Source organism: Oreochromis aureus, linkage group 22 (assembly GCF_013358895.1).
Source record: "Oreochromis aureus strain Israel breed Guangdong linkage group 22, ZZ_aureus, whole genome shotgun sequence".
NCBI classification, from domain to species: domain Eukaryota; kingdom Metazoa; phylum Chordata; class Actinopteri; order Cichliformes; family Cichlidae; genus Oreochromis; species Oreochromis aureus.
This window is the reverse complement of record NC_052962.1, coordinates 22,309,567-22,328,581: the sequence shown is the minus strand read 5'-3', so window position 1 is coordinate 22,328,581 and position 19,015 is coordinate 22,309,567. Positions and strand designations below refer to the sequence as shown.

Below are 19,015 nucleotides of genomic sequence, written 5' to 3'. Positions count from 1 at the left end.
TGAAATTACACAGCATACTCTACAGCACCTATGTGCTGAAACTCTGTTTAAGTTGTAAAACTGCTGGAGTGCCCCTTAATTCCCTAATACATCCACCCCAAACGTTTCTAGAAATAGATTTCCTATGCACAACTTAATTTAAGCACTCTTTCCACCCTCTAAATTCCGCCGAAGTGTCAAGCGCGACATCCTTCCTCCGTCTCCAACACTTTAAACATCTGGCAAAGATTTCAAATATTTAAACAAGCCAAGAAACATTCAATCAAACATTAACCAGGCACTTTGTATAATGACATCACCAAAAGCGCAGCATAAATCAAAAGCCTCTTTTTGGCTTTTTTCACAGGTATTACTGCCGCAGGACTTTATTTGACATTTTGATGTTAGCCACACACAACCGCAAACATATTCAATGGGACAGATGTTACAGCTGTTTATCCTCCTGTGAGTTTATTAGGTGACGCTTCTTTGTGGTGAAAGAAATGTAAAATGATCCCTTCTCTACTCTTTATCTATCTTTCATTATGAAGGTGTCCTCTCCCATTTTTATAAGTGTGTGTTGGTTCACAGGTTCACAGGCTGGCAGCTTCATAAAAACATCTACAGAAACAGTTTATGCTGCGTTGTCTGCTTTATACTTTTATTTTGCTCTTCAGTTCTCTAATTGAATCATGTATTTACACAGCGACAAACGTATATTTTTTCTCTCTAACGCTGTCCGAGTGGGACCACCCTGGAGACAGCTTTAAATAAACGATTTTGAAATCACACTTGAATGAAACTGCCTTTTGTTTTTGTCCCACAGAGACAGGGCAGTCTTCCCTCCAGCTCTTTCTAATTTTTCCTCTTCCTTTTAGCCTGCCAGCCACTTACTCTTTTCTTGTTATTCCTAATCCAACTGTTATCCATCAGCGTACATGTTCCTCTTCTGCTTTTCGACACCTTGGACGCTCAAGCCTTGTCTTTGCATTGCCTTTCCAAATCCCTGTTTCAGATGAAATATATTAGAAGATGTCCTATTTGACAAGAGGCCGAGAAAGAAAAGAAGCTCAAACTAAAGAGGTGGAAAATGAGACAAAGCAGAAACTGTAAGGTGGAAGAAGACGGGGAATGAGAAGAAAGAAAATGACAGAGTTATTTGATACATTTTTGATACATCTTCATTACATTTTGTGTTATATGTAATATGAAAGAAATGAGTTAAAGAGGAGGTCCGCCTGTTGAACTCTACTTTCCATTGGAGGACTCTCTCCGCCCCAGAGCTTCACATCTGACTCTCTGGGCCTATTCTTTCCTTACCTTTTAGCAAATTACTGAAAGACCAAAGGATGTACGAAATGAAGAGGAGATAAAAGTATGAAATTAAAAGCAACTGAGGATCTCTTTATTTATATCATCGGACAACAAGGACTTTTGCACAAGTCTACTGCATGAGGATTTCTTTTCCACACTTTTTCTCTTCTCCAGGTACGTTTAATCCATTCAGTCATCATTATTTGATTCTGATTTTCTTTTTTGTTTTTTTCTGGTTGTGTTTTTTGTACCTAAAGACCAGGAGGACAGTAGTCGGCATTACTTTGCCTCATTTTCTGAGCAGCAGTTTTAAGGTTCTTTGTGTACATTTGTCCTCCTGGAGATATCCACATCATTTTCACCCTACAGTACTTTCCCTCTGGTACATGCATATTACAGGTTTTTTTCATTGGAAATTGTACACAAAAAAAAGTTTTCATTCTATTAAGAGTGCAAAATGTAAAGTTTAAAAAGCTTGAATTTAACTCGTGAGGGTTTAGCTCAAAGGAAGACCTGATAGATTTAGATATGATTTTATATGATCTAGTCATTTCATTTAAAAGTGAACCTATGAAGCAAATGCACGTCTGCATCTGTAAAGTCTGCAGGTGCTGGGCGGCAGTGATTAACACAATGTTAAAAAACATTTGCAGGCTTCAGAGTCATTCACTGGTTTATCTTTAATATAATAATTTTATAATATTTTACCATAACCATAAAGTTTCAAAGAAGATAGCTGCTTGGAGAGTTTTTTTCTTTTTTAAAATCCAGGCTGACAGCCATGTTTTATCTAACTGTCTTATGATGATGAAGAGTGGAAAGACCTCTCTCAGCGGCACATGTTATCCAATGGGAGCTCATCCGTCTCTGGTTTTTATAAGGAAAGACACTTTTGGCCAAAATGAGAGGATCTGCTGAGTAAAATATGGCATTATTTAAGACATTTATCTTTTATAAAATTACTTTTTTTAAAGTAAAGGAGGACATTTTTAATGTATGTTTTTTCTGATGTCGAATAGTCAGGAGTAAATAAACATTTTTTGTGAGATTTAATTTGGGGCTTTTAGAAACGCATGAACAGGGACAGAAAGTGTGAGGGAGAAGATGAAAGATGGGCAGACTCAAATCCAGGCTGCTTCTTAAAGGACTTGAGTTGCTTGTATGTGATGTGCAAGCTCTGCCAGGGGAGCTCCACAGATTTGCTGAAAGAAAAAAAAATCATTTTAGCTCCCATGATACATCAGATGAAACAAGCTGAAACTAACTTTTAAGCCAACTTGGCTAAAGGTCCTGTAAGGGCTCTGGATGAACTCAGAACAACTACAGAGATTGTACGACAACAAGTTTATTTCCATAGAAAATGAGTGTGATAAGTTTCAAAGCTCTGGGAAAAGTTAGTACATTCAAGTTAAGGGTGAAACAGTTTTGGCCAACTAATGAATAGCTTGTTTGGCCAGTTCTTCTTAAGCAGAACATAACAAATTCACTAATGTCGTAACGCCTTATTTATCACACTGTTTTATCTGTTCCCGCCTGGCTTTGAAATATCAACACTATTTTTGGCCAGTCTTTTTACTTCTTTAAGCCCCTTGAAAGTGAACACAGTCCAGCCGTTTTTTAAACAGGACATGTTGCACTGATCACGTTTATCTGGTTAAGACAACCGTCTACATCATGTTCAACACAACACATGTCAGTGGTGTGTTAAATAGCCGCGCACGCTGGCAGGGTTCATCTTAATGCTGTGCTCCGTCTTTGAAGTAACACACACGGTCGTGTACTTAACTTTGTTGAGAGTGTCACATCCTTTTAGGGAGGAGATGAAGATGGATACAGTTGCCTCTACGATACAAGAGCACATTGTTTATAGGATCGGGATTTCCAAAGTCTCTCTGTCTGGATTCATTTCTGCTGATGTTGGCCATGGTTTCATCCCTAGAAGTCACAGCTATCTCCTTTAGTTTTTAGTGTGCGTATGTGTGTGTCTTTGTGTGTGTGTGAGTTTGGAGAACTAAGCTGTTTGAAACTATTTACCATACAGTATCCAAGGCTGAGTCCAGGATAAAAGGTTAAGGCATCTGTCTTTAAATTACTGCCGGGAGGCTGTAATGAAGACGCCCTGATATTACTGAACAATCTGAGGGAAAAAAAAGGTTAAAAAAAAGTAGATAGAATGAGTCTGGATATAATCCTAAAAAGCTTTTACCCTTTAGAAAAGAAAAGAATCTGAAAGATTTGTTTTCCTCACTACATTAACAAAGTAATAAATGATTAAAAATGCCTTAAGTGCTACAGTATTTTTTAAGGTATGCATCAAGAAATAGTACTTTACTTCTGCAACTGCCTTAATTCTTTGTGGCATGGATTTAGCAAGGTACTAAAAACATTATTCACAGGTTTTGGTCCACATTGACATGATAGCATCACACGGTTGCTGCAGATTTGTCAGCTGCACATCATTGTGAATCTCCTGTTCCACCACATCTGAAAGGCGGTCTATTGGATTGAGATCCAGTAATTGTTGGGGACACCTGAGTACAGTGAACTCACTGTCATGTTCAAGAAACCAGTTTGAAATGATTTGACCTTTGTGGCCTGGTTTGTTATCCTGCTAGAAGTAGCCATCAGACAATGTGTACTCTGTGGTCATAATTGGACATGGTCAGCAACAATAAACTATGATCTTTGAGTACTAAGGGGCCAAAAGTGTGCCAGGAAAATTTGTTCCACACCATTACATCATCACCACTACCACCTTTGATACAAGGCAGGAAGGATGGATCCATTCTTTCATGTTGTTTACACCAATTTCTGACCTTACCAGCAGAAACTGAGACTAATCAGACCAGGCAGCATTGTACAATTTTGGTGAGAGGAGTAGCAATCATTATGGACTTCTGCTGCTGTAGTCAATCTGTTTCAAGCTTCAGCATGTTATGCATCCAAAAAAGCTCTTCTGTATGCCTTGACTTGTTCTTTTTGAGTATTTTTGAGATACTATCTTCCTATCAGCCCAAAGTAGTCTGATCAGTTTCCTCTGGCCTCTGACATCAGCAAGACATTATCTTTTTTAGAACTGCCACTCACTGGATATTTTCTCGTCTTTTGGATCATTCTAAATGGTTGCATGGGAAAATCCCAGTAGATCAGCAGTTTCTGGAATACTCAGACTACTTCATCTGGCACCAATAGTCATACCACGTCCAGTCACTCAAATCACTTTTCTTCCCTATTCTGATGCTCAGCTTCACCTGAACAGGCTGTCCAAATGCAGAGAGTTGCTGCCACGTGATTAGCTGATTAAATATATTAATGTTAGTGAGCGGCTGAGCAGCTGTGCCTAATGAAATGTCCAGGTGACCGTATTTCTCTTTATTTAGTCCACTTGCTTCATTATTATTGTGGGTTTTTTAACTGAAAATAACAACAAGCAGTTGTTTTATTCATCAGCTATACATTAACAGTCTGCTAACACAATCCCAGTTCCAATAACTAGCTTTCTGAAGGATTTTGCATTGTTACCATGGAAATAATACGTTGAAAGTGTGAAAGCAGATGTTATGCTGGACTTCCAGTTGAGATTACTACTATAGTAAAGGAATTATTCCTCTAAAGTTGACATAACATAATATAGACATTGTAATTTGTTTTTTATTTGTATTTATTGATTTAAGTAAAACATTGTAAATCTTTTTTTTCTTTTTTTTTTCTTTTACTTTACTTCACTCCCTGATTCTCACCAGCCTACCTGTCATTCATCTTTTCCAACCAATGGAGAGCCTTCTCACCAACATCAGCTCCAACTCCACTGCTGAGCCTCTCCTGTCACTTTTCAACTCACACCAAACTAACTGCAACACCTGGGACCAGGAATGGGGGACCGCATACCTGCACAGGTTAGCCCACCTGGACATGCAGCTGTATCAAGATTTCTACACCGTCTGGGTTTTTCTGATGGTAAGATCAAATGCTGAATAAATCTTATGTTACACTCCAGTATTTGCTATTTCTGTGCAGTTACTTAAGTTGTTTTTACACTTGTTTAGGGTAAGAAGATAAAAGCAAGGACCCCACCTAAAAAATTAAATAGATTAAGACTCAATAATAGCATAAAATCCTGCACACAGTACCTGTGCACTTCAGAATATCCCAGACTGAGAAGACACTAAGCCTTTAAATATGTAAGTAGCTGTGCATGACCAATAAACTAAGGGTCCATCCCTCCCTGCTGCAGGTGTTTAACTGTCTGATGCTGGTGGTTGGTGTGGTCCTCAACAGCCTGGCTCTCTACGTTTTCTGCGGTGCCTCTGCACACTCTTCGGCCTCCGTGGTTTACACCATAAACCTGGCCGTGGCTGACCTGCTGGTGGCCCTGTCGCTGCCGGCTCGCATCGCTCTGTACCACAGTGGAGGGAGCTGTGTGGCCTGCTCATACGTCCACACCTTCAGCTACTTTGTCAATATGTACTGTAGTATCCTGTTTCTGACCAGGTGGGTGAGTCATAACCTCATTTATCACATAATGAGGAGCTGTTATGCTTTTCATTATTTTTAGTTATGTGCATTCTTTTAGTTGGATGCTCATATTCAATGTGGTAACACACACAGATAACCCCGTGGACCAAGAGTTTGGCTTCTGGCTGGTCTAATTTCTTGATTTCCAGTTCTTGTGTCAAGGTGATATCAGTTTGGCATGGATTTCTTTATACTATCATCTCAGGCTAGGACTGAGATGAAAGAAGCTTTTGTTTGTGGAAGCCAGGCAAGGGGCAGCCAATCAGAAGAAAGGCAGGGTTTTAAGGAGTGAAGCCTTAAAGAAGCCTAGTATTCAAATTTATCTGAAAATAAATTGAAATAATATGTCTCGTCTACCAATATTCACTGATGGCTTTCTATTCAGCATCTGTATCGATCGGTACCTCGCTGTCGTCCACGCATCCAGTACCCTTCATCGTTGGAGGACCATAGGAGCGGCCAGGTGTGTCAGTGCCACCGTGTGGTTCATTGCAGTCGTGGTCACCTACTCTTTTCAGGTGAAGAGACACACTAAAAACACAGCACACACAGGATGAGCTCTCAGTGTATGAAACCACAAAATCAACCTAAAAAGAGAAATAAATTAATTGCAATAATTGAGTTCATAATTTAGTCTATGAATTGGTTAATGACGCGGATTTAGTTTATCCTGAGTGTCAAAACTTATCAGTGATGACAAAACTGATGACTGTCAATTAATCAAATAGTGATTTTCATGAGGTTGCAAGCAAAGTAGGAGGAGTCTTGGTTTGCAGAACAGTCAGGATCTAAAGAAGAGGAGAGCTGACCAGACTGTCAAGCTGAGACAAGCTAAAAATGCTAAAAAGCTAAATCATGATACAATCGCTCTCCTTTTTCTTTCTCCTTCTCTCTCTAGACCACAGCTTTGGAGCTCAGTTCCTCCTGCATGGTCCTCCCTGCCCTCTTCTATCTCACCATCCTGGAGTTTCTCCTCCCCCTGCTCGCCGTGGTGGTCTTCACTCTGCGCGTCACCTGTTTTCTCTCCTGCAGCCACAGCGGGATGCCCCACCAGAGCAGGGTGAGGAGGACTCGTGCCATCAGGCTTTTGGCCACCGTCCTGGTGGTCTTCACTGTGTGTTTCACACCCTTCCACGTCCGCCAGGTGCTGGTTTACTTCCAGTTCAGAGTGGCAGGGGAGGCGCCCGGGCAAGGGGCGAGGGATGTGCTTGCCTATCACATCACCGTGACCTTGAGCAGCCTGAACAGCTGCCTGGATCCAGTGGTTTACTGCTTTGTGACGGACAGCTTCAAGAGAATGTGGAGGACCAGGAGAAGGAGAGGCAGAGAGGAGGACGGGGAGGTGGGGTTTACAAGCGGCGTCGAAGGGGAGAGGAATTCGGTGAATAAATGCTCGGGTACGGCACTGGCGATAGCTCAGAGCATAGCCACACTAACGCTCACAAGCGCACCCCTCTCTGCAGCCAGCGCACACCACTCTGATTGGACAGGCGGCCATGTTTCAGAAACCAGTGATGGCATAGTTCAGAGAGACAGCTGGAGACAGTGACACATGTCGAGTTTGTTTTGCTGTGAAACCAATGAACTTAAACTGCTTCAAGTTTCAAAAGCTGCTGGATTACACATAGAAAAAAAAAACTATGTATGAGGGGAGTTGATGCTTGGCACCTCATCAAAGTTTATGATGTAAAAATTCTGATTGATAACTACGGGAAAAAAAACCCTTTTTATTCACAAACAAGCTTTTTATTTAGTCATTGTTCTTTCTGGATACTTCTTTAACACTCTTTGTAAATTCCTGCACACAATTTGAGTTAAACAACGCTATACCTGTCCCTTTATTACCCTTCTCTCTCTTTTTTTAAACTAAAATTTGTCCATTGAAAATAAAAACAAAAATACAACAGTTGTATAGTAGGCAAATCCAGCAAACTACTGTGACTAAATCCTACTATTTAGAATGGAAATACTCCTTTTTTGTACTTTTGTGGACTATTTATTTGACTGCTTTGATTTTTTTATACTGTATTTGACTCTGATTCATCAATATTTCTGTGTTGAGTCACACTGAATGTTGAAAGCCTTCAAAAATGACATCTGCAACATTAAAATGAAGAATAACAGATAGAGTTATGAGCAAAGCAAAGGGGCTTTCAGAGGGTTGAAGTCTCGAGACACATAAATAGGATAAATGCACTCTTTGTGTGTATAAACATTTAGGGATATGCAGTGTGATGTTCTTTTTATGACTTGTTAATAATTTAAAAAATGATTAAATGGAATAATGTCAGCATCACAAAGACAGGAAATGATGAAAAACAAAAGCACTGCTTTGTTTCTAGTACATCAGGTTATTTGGCTGGATTTAAATTTAGGCTACATTTTAGAGGCTGTGATCACACACATCCTCTCCATAATTCAGGACTCAGTAGATGCAAGTTAAATGTTTAAGAAATGGATGGATCAATCAAACTATGTACTAACATAAAGTCACTTTATCATAAATTCATTTTCTTCTTCTTCTCCTTGTTAGTTTGTCTCAGCATTGCTTGTTTTTGAGTCAGTGTCTGCTATTTTTACTGACTTGTTTGTCTTGTTTAGTGTATTAAATGATTTATATAAAGAAAATGCAGTGATGGTGGTACTTTTTGCAGTTAAAGTGCTGTTTCTTTGGCTGTATCTGTTGTTATTAAAAGAAATAGTCACCAGACACTTTATTAGGTACATTCTTTTGACTCCTTGTTAAACACTTGAGCCTACCTGAGTATTGTTCATGATCATGTCTATTGCTTTATGACCACATGGTACTAGGTGTACTTAATAAAATGTTTGATTTGTTCCACCAGAGGACAGCGTCTCCCTGCGGTGGAAGAATGTCGTCCAGAACAATCACACTGGCACTGATTCACAGTGGGGCTGTTCATGAAAAATAACATTATCCAATAACAGATTATGGTATTTCATAGCTGCTGCTGTTATCCACTGAAATATCTGTGTGTTCTAAAGCAGGGTGAAAAAAAATTGTGAATTATGAATTGAATTTATAAATTAAAAAAAAGATTTATGACTACTCACCTACACAAAAAGATTTTAATGGATTTGTGTATTAAGTGCATAAAACTCTTTGTTTAGTTTTTATTGATGAAATAAGAGTAGAGCTATGAGGTGTCAGTCATAGCAGGAATGTGAGACATTAAATTGAGTTGCATTTCCCTCCATCATCCTTCCAGAGAAGCAGCGGGTCATCATAGTTCACTTTACGTAACTGTGATGACCTTGGCTTGCAACTTTATACCAATGCGCCCGCGCGCACACACACACACACACACACGAATACTTACCATCAGCTGGCCCTGCTACCACATGATGAGTCTGGGTTAAACACACACACCAGTTTCAGGTTCCTTCTCTGGCTTCTCTTCATGGAAACAGCTGAAGCTTTAACCCAGTGTGTGCAGTGCATGTGTGTGTGTGTGTGTGTGTGTGTGCTAGAAATCTGATTCTGCACAACAAAATGTTTTTTTTCCCAGTTTTCCTCTTCCTTCTCAGCAGTCTAACCGCAATGCATCATGGGAAACCAAATCAGCTGCTTTGAAGATGCTGAGTAAAACCTTTTTTTGGCCCATGAAAAAATGTCTTGAAACTGCAGACCAGCAGGTTGCTTCACCAACAGTCACATGCATTCCAACAAAAAACAAGCAAACAAAAACACGAGCGAGGTCACAAAAACATAATTATTTTTATATTTGCTTTTTTGGAGTAAACCTGGTTGGTAACTTCAATGGATCACAATTTATTTACTTTGTTTAGTATAAAAACTAAACAACTAACACTTTATAATACAGCTCACAACTAAGGGTGTAATTTCTTTGTAATTAAGTGGAATTTTAACATATTTTATTGTTGTATTTTTATTTACAACAATTAATTACTGTAATTAAATTTAAGTGGTTTCTAAGTAATTTTACACAGTGTATCAGTAATTTTGATTTGCGCCTAACTTCTAAGTAGACACAAATTATACTGTGAGCAATTAAAGTACTTTGTGTCGCCTTTCCTGTAAAATACCCAGAAGTTAGGCGCAATTATCCACAACTCAAATTTGTATTTGTAGGTAAATACAAATAGATTTTTAAATTTGTAAATTAATTAATTAATTACATTTGATTACAGGGCAATTACACCCTCTTGTGCAGATTTCTGTTTCTTTGAAGTGCAATAGAGTTTTATCATTTCTTGAGATAAAAATACTCTAAATACCGCCTTTACAAAAAAAGCATAACTTGGAAATGCTTGCCAAATCTTGATAATAAAGAATGAAAATTCTTTAATTCCCCTTTAATTAATATTTTACAGAAATCTTACTTTCCAAGGAATAAGATGCTCTTTTACTTGCAAGAAAATGTGCATCAAGCCTGATAAAACCAGTCTGCTTAAAGCTTAAGACTCCCTAAAGATAATAAGTGAGGTAACAATATACAGAAAGACATTAGTGCATTTTATTAACATGTTTTTTTAGACACTGTTATCCATTAATATTTCATTATTTACATGCGTGGTAAAAAATTTTGCAATGTAATACTAATAAGAGTAAACTAATCTCAACTGATCAAACACACACATCCACACATGTGCAATAATACTAAGTGTAATATTCTTTTTCTGACATAGTTGTATTTTTACTCAGTTATATAAAGCATTTGCATTCTATTTTTATCCTATTGTATATTTTATTCCATTTATTCTACTGTATATAGTATTTTATTTTATTCTATTCTGTACAGTTGTGTACAGTATTTTATTCTTATTGTATTCTAATTTTGCTATATAACTTTTGCACTGTCCACTTCCTGCTGTGACAAAACAAATTTCCCACGTGTGGGACTAATAAAGGTTATCTTATCTTATCTTATCTAACAGCTTCACTCAAGATCAAGACCTTTCTGAGCATCTTTCTCATCTCATTTAAATGCACTGCAAAGCATTTTCATCTAAGTATTTAAAAAAGTTCTATATTTAAAATGAATTTGTTTCTCTGATTATGTCTGATTGCATATAAAAACATGTATTTTGTGGATATCACTGTATATTTATGTCTTTATGAAGTGAGAAACTCCCAGTTGCAGAAATTTTTTGATCAAATGAACTTTTATTTTCAACCAGAGCAGATTTTTTTTCTTTTTTTTTTTGCCTGTATGGTGAGACCCTTCTTTATTATTGATTCTTGTCACATTTTGAATTCTGAGTGAAAATGCCAAATGATGAAAGACGTCATTGGTGGTTTGCTTCTGAACAGAGTTTAAGGTGCGTTCCATACAGTGTTCATCCAGAGTCCTACATATGAAGGCTCAAGCATATTTACATAACATAGAGATATATATACAGACTTTATATAGAAAACAACACTACTAACAAAAATAATCATCTTTTTTATAGCAGCAAAAAAGAAGAAACTAAATGAGAAATATGTATATTTACATCTTTTTTTTTCAAATAACAAGGCATATTATATATAGTACACTGCGTATATTTATTTTCCCATTCTTTAAGTATTCATCTTGATTTAATCTCTATGAAAATCAAAGTATATAGGCATCGCTCCCCTCCGTCATTAACACACAGTTTACTAAAGGCAGAGCCACACACACACAAACACACATGCACAGAGGCTGGACTGACTGCATGGCCGTCACGCTGCTGCCAGGAAATACGAAACAGGATCACCGCGTCTCCACATTCATTCAGTGATGCGGACGGTGGAGAGCAAACACTGAAAATGTACAAAGGCCAAAGATTTATGTGTGTGGCTCTGCCTACGATTCAAATAAAACACAACACACACAAAAAACTTTCTAGTTGAATTAAAACAACAGAACAGAGACAAAAAAAAAAAAACTTCAGGCATCATCGCCATCGATTCCAGAGCTAAGTGTAAACCAGGTGATTGCAGAACAGAGAACCAGGACCAAAAAGTGAACACTGAGATGACAGTTTTAACACACTGCTGTCTTTTTGCTTTGCCAGCTGTGAGAGGACCTATGCGCTCTCTCTCTCTCACACACACACACACACACACACACACACACACACACACACACACACACACACACACACACACACACACAGTCCAGTTCACCTGTAACAGCAAATAGAATAGCTTTAATTTACTCATTTGGAAACTAAATGTCCTTTATAGACAAGAAAGCTCAAAAAATAAATATCCACAGTTACTTGTTTTTTTTCCTCCTTTTGCAATAAAGTTCTACTTGTTTTTTTGTTTTTGTTTTTTTTTTACTTATGTGCAAGTTCTGTGCAATGTCAGGACTCCCACCCTGGATCGTCAAACATCAAAACCAAAACCCCCCCCCCAAAAAACTCACATTCGTTGACTTTAAAACAAACAACAAAAAAAACATTAACATTTTAAGTCACCAGATGGAATCAGAGGTTAAGAACTCAATCTCCCAGCAGGCCGAGCGAAGCGGCTGAGCTGAACCGAGTCGCCGGAACATTCCAGAGTCTGTGATAAAAGGCTTGGGACATCATTGGAACAACAACCCCGCCCCACTTCCCCATAAAATCAAATACTTTCTCACTGCATTGGAACAGAAACACTCTAGTTGCACTTCAAGTATTCACGGCCAGGAGTCTCTAACCTACACATGTAACGAAGGACGTCTCATCCTGTAACACATTTCTTCACTTTCCAGCCTGAAAAGTGATAAAGTGGATGTTTAAAACTCGCTCACCTGTTAGGAGTGTACTGACCCAGACCAAGCACAATGCTTCAGCTTAAAGAGTACATGTTGCGTTGAATGTTTTTTTTTTTTTTTAACACACATTTAAGTTCAAACGAAAACAAAAAGACACAAACATCCAGCCATGCATTAGAAAATACATCCCTGACCTATTACGACGATTAAAGAAAAGAGCTCGAGTGATTTGTACAGTCATACTTTGGTGTTCTGAACATGCATATCGTTGTCGTCGCATGCAAAGCTCCATAACCCCAAAGTTTCTTTTTTTAATTATTTTTTATGTTTATTCAGAATATTTTATGGCTAATGGCTCCAGAGGCCGTTTTTTAAAACATCCAATCTTAGCAACGTTTTATCTTACTCTCTGATTCTATGTACCTGAAAGTATGGAAGGAATCGAATTAGTTTTAGAAGAAAATGTTACACTTTACACATGAGTGAAAAATCACAAACACGTCCCCCCCTTCCAAAAAAAGCCATCCTCGGAATTCTCTTCTAAAGCCGCCCAAGCTTTAAAAAAACAAAATAAAACACCTTTTCCACGAAATGCTTTACATACGTTCATACATACAAACAGTTCTTTCTATTTAGTCATCACCCCCACTGCAATTTACATTTTGTTTCCCTTCGAGCTGCTTTCTTCAGCTGATTGAAATGAAAGGAAAACTGACCCAAAAATATGCACCACCACCAACAACCCTGCTCAGCCTGCACAAGCTCTGCACAGTACTCTGATTAACAAGGGTCCTTATTGCAACTAAAGGCCTGACTTATCGGGACACAAACAACACAACACTTGAAAATTTGTTTTTACACGTCCAGCATCATCAGCTAAAGAAACATTCAGAAGATTAAGATCGTTTAACGTCATCGCTGCACACTCAGTCATCAGGTCTTCGTATCTATCCTGGCTTTAAGGATTGCTAACCTCGGCGGTTTTGCTTCCTTTGCTGTGGCTACCGCAGCAGATTTAACCATTTTTCCCAAAGCCTTTTGACTGTATTGTAAAATAAATGTCACAACACTTCAATCAAAATTAGTGAAACTTTAAATTCTTGGTGTTATCTTTTGTTCTGTGAAAGTTACAGTGCTTAAAACTGCAGGTTTTGCTTTAATAAAGGATGTCTGAGTCTGCTTTGAAAAATATACAATTTACTCTATTATTATTCTTTTGGTGACGTGGAAAGAACCACAACAGGGCCATCTCTTGAAGCTTAAGCAACAAGCCTTAAACTGTTGTCATAAATGACTACTGTCAACACAATGGAGATTTGTTTGCCTTTTTTAAACATTTCCATAAAATTCAACATCCATAGAAAATATTAGAACCCCAAATCCAACGTTAACGCTTTTCCAGCTGAACCTTGTGACATTTCTTTTCCAACAATGTGCAGTGAGTGGCAAACTTTATGCTGACAGTATATTTTTTTTAAACAAACAAACAAAAAAATAAGCGAAAAAGTAAAGAAAAGGAGAACAACTCTGTTTCCTTTTCCTCTTCCTCTCTGGTGTTTGGTTTGTCGCTCCTCAGCTCGTCTAACATGCAGCATAGGTTAGTTTGATTAGTCAAAACAAACAGAAAGATCACTGTGGTTCCTCACTAAATCTTGAAAACAATATTTGATTGTAATGCCCCATATACTGCACACACTGCATCTAGGCTCTTACTTTCACGCTTGTCGAATTTCACCCGGTAAACATGCGTATTTTTTGACTGTCGTTTTATCGTTCAATATACAGGCGACTTTATTCTCATGCTCAATATTTCTGAGCAGATCCTCTGGATTATTGTCCTCTTTGCCCCACGTTGAAGGCTGAATTAAAGATTTTGTCAGTCCTGCCATATGAAAGAGGGCAACAGCATCAATTTTATGGTCAATAAATTCCCCAGGAACCAGGCTTCGGGCTTGCGATTTCAAAAAATGCCACTTCCAAAAGTCTTTAGAGTCTTAAAGCTAGTGTCGCTGCAATGTCCCGCAAAGCCGACTGTGTTGTTGGGGTTGTTTTGGTGTTTTAAGTCAGCAGACACACACATTCTCGTAAATCAGCGTCCACATCACGAAGCAAAAACTCAATCAACCTGACTCCACAGTGCGGAAGAACGATTTTCAGCATTTTGTAATGATTGCAGCTTCAAGGACTAATGTTCATCGATAGAGTTCATTATTAGGGTGTTCATTCGATTGTGTTGAACTTAAATGAGGAAATGTGTGCGTGTGAGGGTTTGAATGCGTATGTATGCGAGTCCCCTGAAGTTTCCTGTCCAGGTGGCTGCTCAGTAGCACCTCCTAGAGGCCCTGAGAGACAGGAGACAACCTCTCCTTAAAACGACGGCCAATTAACTACTCAATCCTGGACGACCCTGACGGATCGATCAAAAGTCCGTAAGGGATAAGTGGAAGGAACTTCGTCAACAGCTGAAGCGGCACTGGGACCAGAATGACTTTTGTTGGGTAAGTTGGTCTAATGTGATGCTGGTCCCACGGCAGATTGCGATGTTTTCTTCAGCATAGTGTGACATGTGAATTTTTAAAAAAAAAACCCTGTTAAAGCCAGAACAAACGCCAAGAGTGGACCAAAGCAAATCCACATCAAGGCACACGTTTGAGTCTTTTCCATCAGCAATGATAAATCAAGTTGTTTCTGCAGCAAAGTGTCTGTCAGCGCAATCAGCCAATCACAGAGCAGACTCATTTTCCACCTGACAGGAAGCTGTAGTGCTGGTGGCCTTCCCCTCCTTGTTGAGTTTCAGGAAGCTGGGTTTTTCGATCACTACGGTAACAGGCCCTTCGCCGCTATTGGGATTTTCCAGCGATGGCAAAGTCCGTTTCTCTGAAGCTTTGGCTGATTCCCCGTCCCTGCCAATTGAAATAAACATTTGTTAGGACTTCACAATGGGCTTAAAAACAGCTACAGATTAAGTAGGTCAATTGAAACAGTTGCAACGTTAAGCTATCTTAAAGCGCAGGCATGAGTGCCATATTTAGGCCTTTATCTATAGAATTTTCTTGTATGATGTCATGCAGATGGTTGAGGACAGGTCCCTAAGTCTAGGTGACTGGTTCCTTATATAGTTTGACCTACATTGTCCCACTTCCAAAACAGCAAACAAGTTAATGTCACGTTAGTGATCATCTGACTGCAAAACCTCAGTAGAGCCCTATTTCTTGGTTTGTGTGCGTATTGCTTTATGGCTAAGAATGGGTACTTTTCTCACCCGTTGTTTGGAGTTGGATAAATAACCAGGAAGCAGGCAGTAAAGAATCCAAGGAGGGAGCCCCCAGAGGCCACCATGGGAATGACACGAACGCTGCCAACAGCTTCCACTACAGAACCCAGAGCTGAGGCCACCAATATCTGGCTGATGTACACCTGAAGAATCACAACACAGTTTTATCAATACAATATATGACATGAATGTAAGTGGCAGAACTAATTGACTTTATTCAACACTCACCTGACAGGACAGGATGGCACAGTCGATGCCAAAGCCTCTGCGAGAGTTGCCAGGACTGTGCTGGATATACTGAAAATGCAAAGAAAGTTATTAGTCCCAAAAGACATGATAATTATTTTCTACCAAAAAAGTAGGATCCTTTAAAATTACTAGGTATTCTTTAGCCATGCATTTAATTCATATCTCTGTATATTCATATCTATATTAGATCATTAAGCTTTTCTAATTGAATAGATCTGTACCTCTTTCATTTCGTGATATTGTCCCAGTAGAGCATAAGGACAGTAGGAGATACTCATGGAGATGATGCCCATGCTGCTGATCATCACCATGGCCACGTACACGTTAGGGAATATTGCCATGACAGCAGTTCCTATGAAGGAAAACACAAAAAAGAGGGAGATTAGGGAATTCCCGTGTGCTTTTTTACTGTACTGTGTTTTATTACTGCAGTTCGTACCTATGGAGAATCCAAGTGTACCCAGGATGTAGATGACCTTAATGCTCAAGTCAAAGTTGTCGAGATATTTTTGAAGAATAGCTAGAAAAGAGAGATTTGTTTATTGTTTACTCAAATGATTTAAAGAAAATCCACTTTCTAACCAGGAAAACTGAATGATGTGAGCATGTGCTATTGCGCATGGCTACCTGAACATGTAGCAGCAGTCATGGCATATATAACCAGGCCCCAGCATCCCATCTGAACTCCTCTGTGATAGTTCTCCAATAAGGTCGAGTTAGAAGGGGCCTGTAAGACAGAAAACTGGGCTTAGTTACATCACTTTTTTTACATAAGATAGAGACTGTTTTGCTCTTTTTTTATCCTTCTGCTGCAAAATAAATGACAAAAATCAGAGAAATGAAAAGAAGCCTGTGCAAAGCATTAAAAAAAAGAAAAGAAAAAGCGAAACAAACCAATTTTTAAATGCTTAAGGGTTCCTAAAATGTCCACAGAAAGATTGTACGATACTTCTGATAAATGTTTTTAGGGTAAATAATAAAAAAAAAACACAATATATGTTGGTAAAGTAAAGTTAGGTGACGTGAATGTATGTATGTGTATCTGTGATCTTGCAATTGTTTCTCATACAGTAGGATCTCCGTGGTAGATGACTTGTCCCATGAAGTCGGTGAAGAAGACCGCCTCTGCTATGATGGAGAACCAGGTGAGCAGGTGACAGGCACACAGCCGCAGCAGCTCCTGGGGCATCTTTAGCATGGAGAGCCACAGCAGGCGCACGGTGGTCTCAACCTGAGGGGAGAAGATAAAAGATCACACATTACAGTTACCAGCGAGGACAAACAATACAGACTCGTTAAGCATCACACCCCTCCATCCACACACCTCGCCCTCTTCACTCTCTGTGTCCCCGCTGGAGGAGTTGGTGTTCCCGCTGCGGTGTCTGTTCCTCTGCCTGTTCCTCCTCCTGTGCCTGGCCTCCACTTCGTACAGGTCGTTCATGCTGCGGGACGGCTTGATGAGAAAAGCTGCGTTGGCTCGGCGGTAGCGGTAACGATGACTACCGACGCGGCCGTAGTAGGAGAAAGTGCAGGACGGCTGGCGGTAGAAGGTGTGGCGGTGGCGGGACTGTCTCATTGGAGCTCCAGTACTGGCAGCTGGATGAAGAGAGAGTTTGTTAAAGCATCTCATGGGTTCATCTTTTAATAACTACTATAACACTGTAGGGAATTTATCCTTTTATGCAAAATTTTAAAGAAACGGATTTACCATTACTGTGCTATTTTTCTAAACTAAAGAAGTTGTTTACATCAGAACAATTTCACATGACCAAATCTTGACTTACTTTCTAAGTATAACTAAATATGCCTGGGTTAACATATATCAACAAATAACAACATGGCTATAATAATGTAAAGATGCTGACCTTTGACCATTCCAGCACGGTGTGCCTGTCCTTTGGAGCTCAGTCTGTTAGTGCCAAGTCTGTCAGTATTAGTAACGCTGGCTAACAGCCGCCCGTTCAGCGTCCGCTGCTCGTTGAGCTGGTTGTTCAGCAGCGCCTCCTGCCCGTCGTCGTTTTCCATTTCTTGCAGGAAAGCTGAGAGGCGGGAAATCCTGGGGGTGGTAACATTCGTTGGATTGCTGCTGTTTTGGGGGCGGAGCAAGTCTTGACTTCCCGTGCTGCTGCTGCGTCTGATGCTGGCAAATCGGGGGGGTGGGGTGCTGCGATTGGGGTTGAAGAAGGGAGCAGTCGTGGAGGGGGAGCCGTGATAGGGCGAGAGGTGATCGGCGAAGATGGAAGGCTCTATGTGGCACAAGAACATCGCATCGTGGTCGAGGTGATCGAGGGTTGCGTCTGCCATGGCGAGGACGCTGTCGCTTTTACCTGGAGAAAGAAGAGGGGGGAGGTGGGGCGATCAGTTTAGGTGTCAGGAACTTAGAGAAAAGCGAAAGAAACAGGGCAGAGAATGATGAAGTCACAGCTACCCTGTCATGACTGAAAAAAATGAGAGAAAGGGCAATGAAGCATTTTCATGAGTGGGAAATAAGTCTTTGTGACATATGGTCAATACGCATACTAAGCTTCTTTTTGCTCTCTTTTTGCCTAGGAAACATAAAAACCCCATGATTCCTCATTTCTAAAAGATGATGCACAAAAAATTAAGAACGAAAAAAGCATACATATGTTGCTAACTTATTTAATTTGGATTTTCTAAGATTCTCTTGGCACAGTGTCATTTGAATTGGAAACCATTTAAAATAGATTTTGCAAATAAAAAAACAGAAGTTTCTGAACTTACTTCTCACAAGCTCCACCTCTAGGAAGTCCATGTCTCCATGCTCTGACTGGTCATCTTCGTATGGGTCATAGAGGTCGTAGCTCTCTACCGTATCATCCTCACCGATCATTTCTAATTTGGCGCCGAGAAGTCCGGCCCTGCCATTGGCCGATGTTTGAAGGTGGGCGGGATCCAGACTTTCCTGTCGAGAGAGCAGTGAAAGGAGTGTTTTCTGTGATGTCACTGAAAA

The 19,015-nt window shown here is 39.6% G+C and overlaps 2 protein-coding genes across 3 annotated transcripts in view; one reads left to right on the top strand and one right to left on the bottom strand.

Annotated features, from left to right (window-relative positions):
* The first annotated feature begins 1,127 nt into the window (after positions 1-1,127).
* On the top strand, positions 1,128-8,429 carry LOC116322766 (G-protein coupled receptor 20). Its single transcript, XM_039605937.1, has 5 exons — positions 1,128-1,467; positions 5,037-5,250; positions 5,528-5,784; positions 6,194-6,326; positions 6,707-8,429. Exons 2-5 carry the CDS (start codon positions 5,065-5,067, stop codon positions 7,355-7,357), a joined length of 1,227 nt encoding a protein of 408 aa, XP_039461871.1. The 5' UTR covers positions 1,128-1,467; positions 5,037-5,064; the 3' UTR covers positions 7,358-8,429.
* Positions 8,430-10,937: 2,508 nt separating this feature from the next.
* Positions 10,938-19,015, bottom strand: part of LOC116322647 (solute carrier family 45 member 4) — a 52,686-nt gene continuing 44,608 nt past the window's right edge. For both annotated transcript variants that reach the window (XM_039605533.1, XM_031742770.2), the window contains 10 exons: positions 18,787-18,967; positions 17,910-18,371; positions 17,369-17,640; positions 17,114-17,275; positions 16,672-16,771; positions 16,484-16,564; positions 16,266-16,396; positions 16,024-16,092; positions 15,784-15,938; positions 10,938-15,424 (listed from right to left, as the gene is read on the bottom strand). In XM_039605533.1, the coding sequence (XP_039461467.1) occupies positions 15,244-15,424; positions 15,784-15,938; positions 16,024-16,092; positions 16,266-16,396; positions 16,484-16,564; positions 16,672-16,771; positions 17,114-17,275; positions 17,369-17,640; positions 17,910-18,371; positions 18,787-18,967 (1,794 nt within the window). In that variant the 3' untranslated portion in view covers positions 10,938-15,243. The remainder of the gene's footprint in view (positions 15,425-15,783; positions 15,939-16,023; positions 16,093-16,265; positions 16,397-16,483; positions 16,565-16,671; positions 16,772-17,113; positions 17,276-17,368; positions 17,641-17,909; positions 18,372-18,786; positions 18,968-19,015) is intronic.

What these genes read in the sequence shown, in the direction of transcription:
- LOC116322766 (XM_039605937.1), top strand. Translation starts at nt 5,065, where the DNA reads ATGGAGAGCCTTCTCACCAACATCAGCTCCAACTCCACTGCTGAGCCT. An exon ending in AGTATCCTGTTTCTGACCAG is followed by an intron (nt 5,785 to 6,193) that starts GTGGGTGAGTCA and finishes CTTTCTATTCAG; the next exon opens with CATCTGTATCGATCGGTACC. An exon ending in TGGTCACCTACTCTTTTCAG is followed by an intron (nt 6,327 to 6,706) that starts GTGAAGAGACAC and finishes TTCTCTCTCTAG; the next exon opens with ACCACAGCTTTGGAGCTCAG.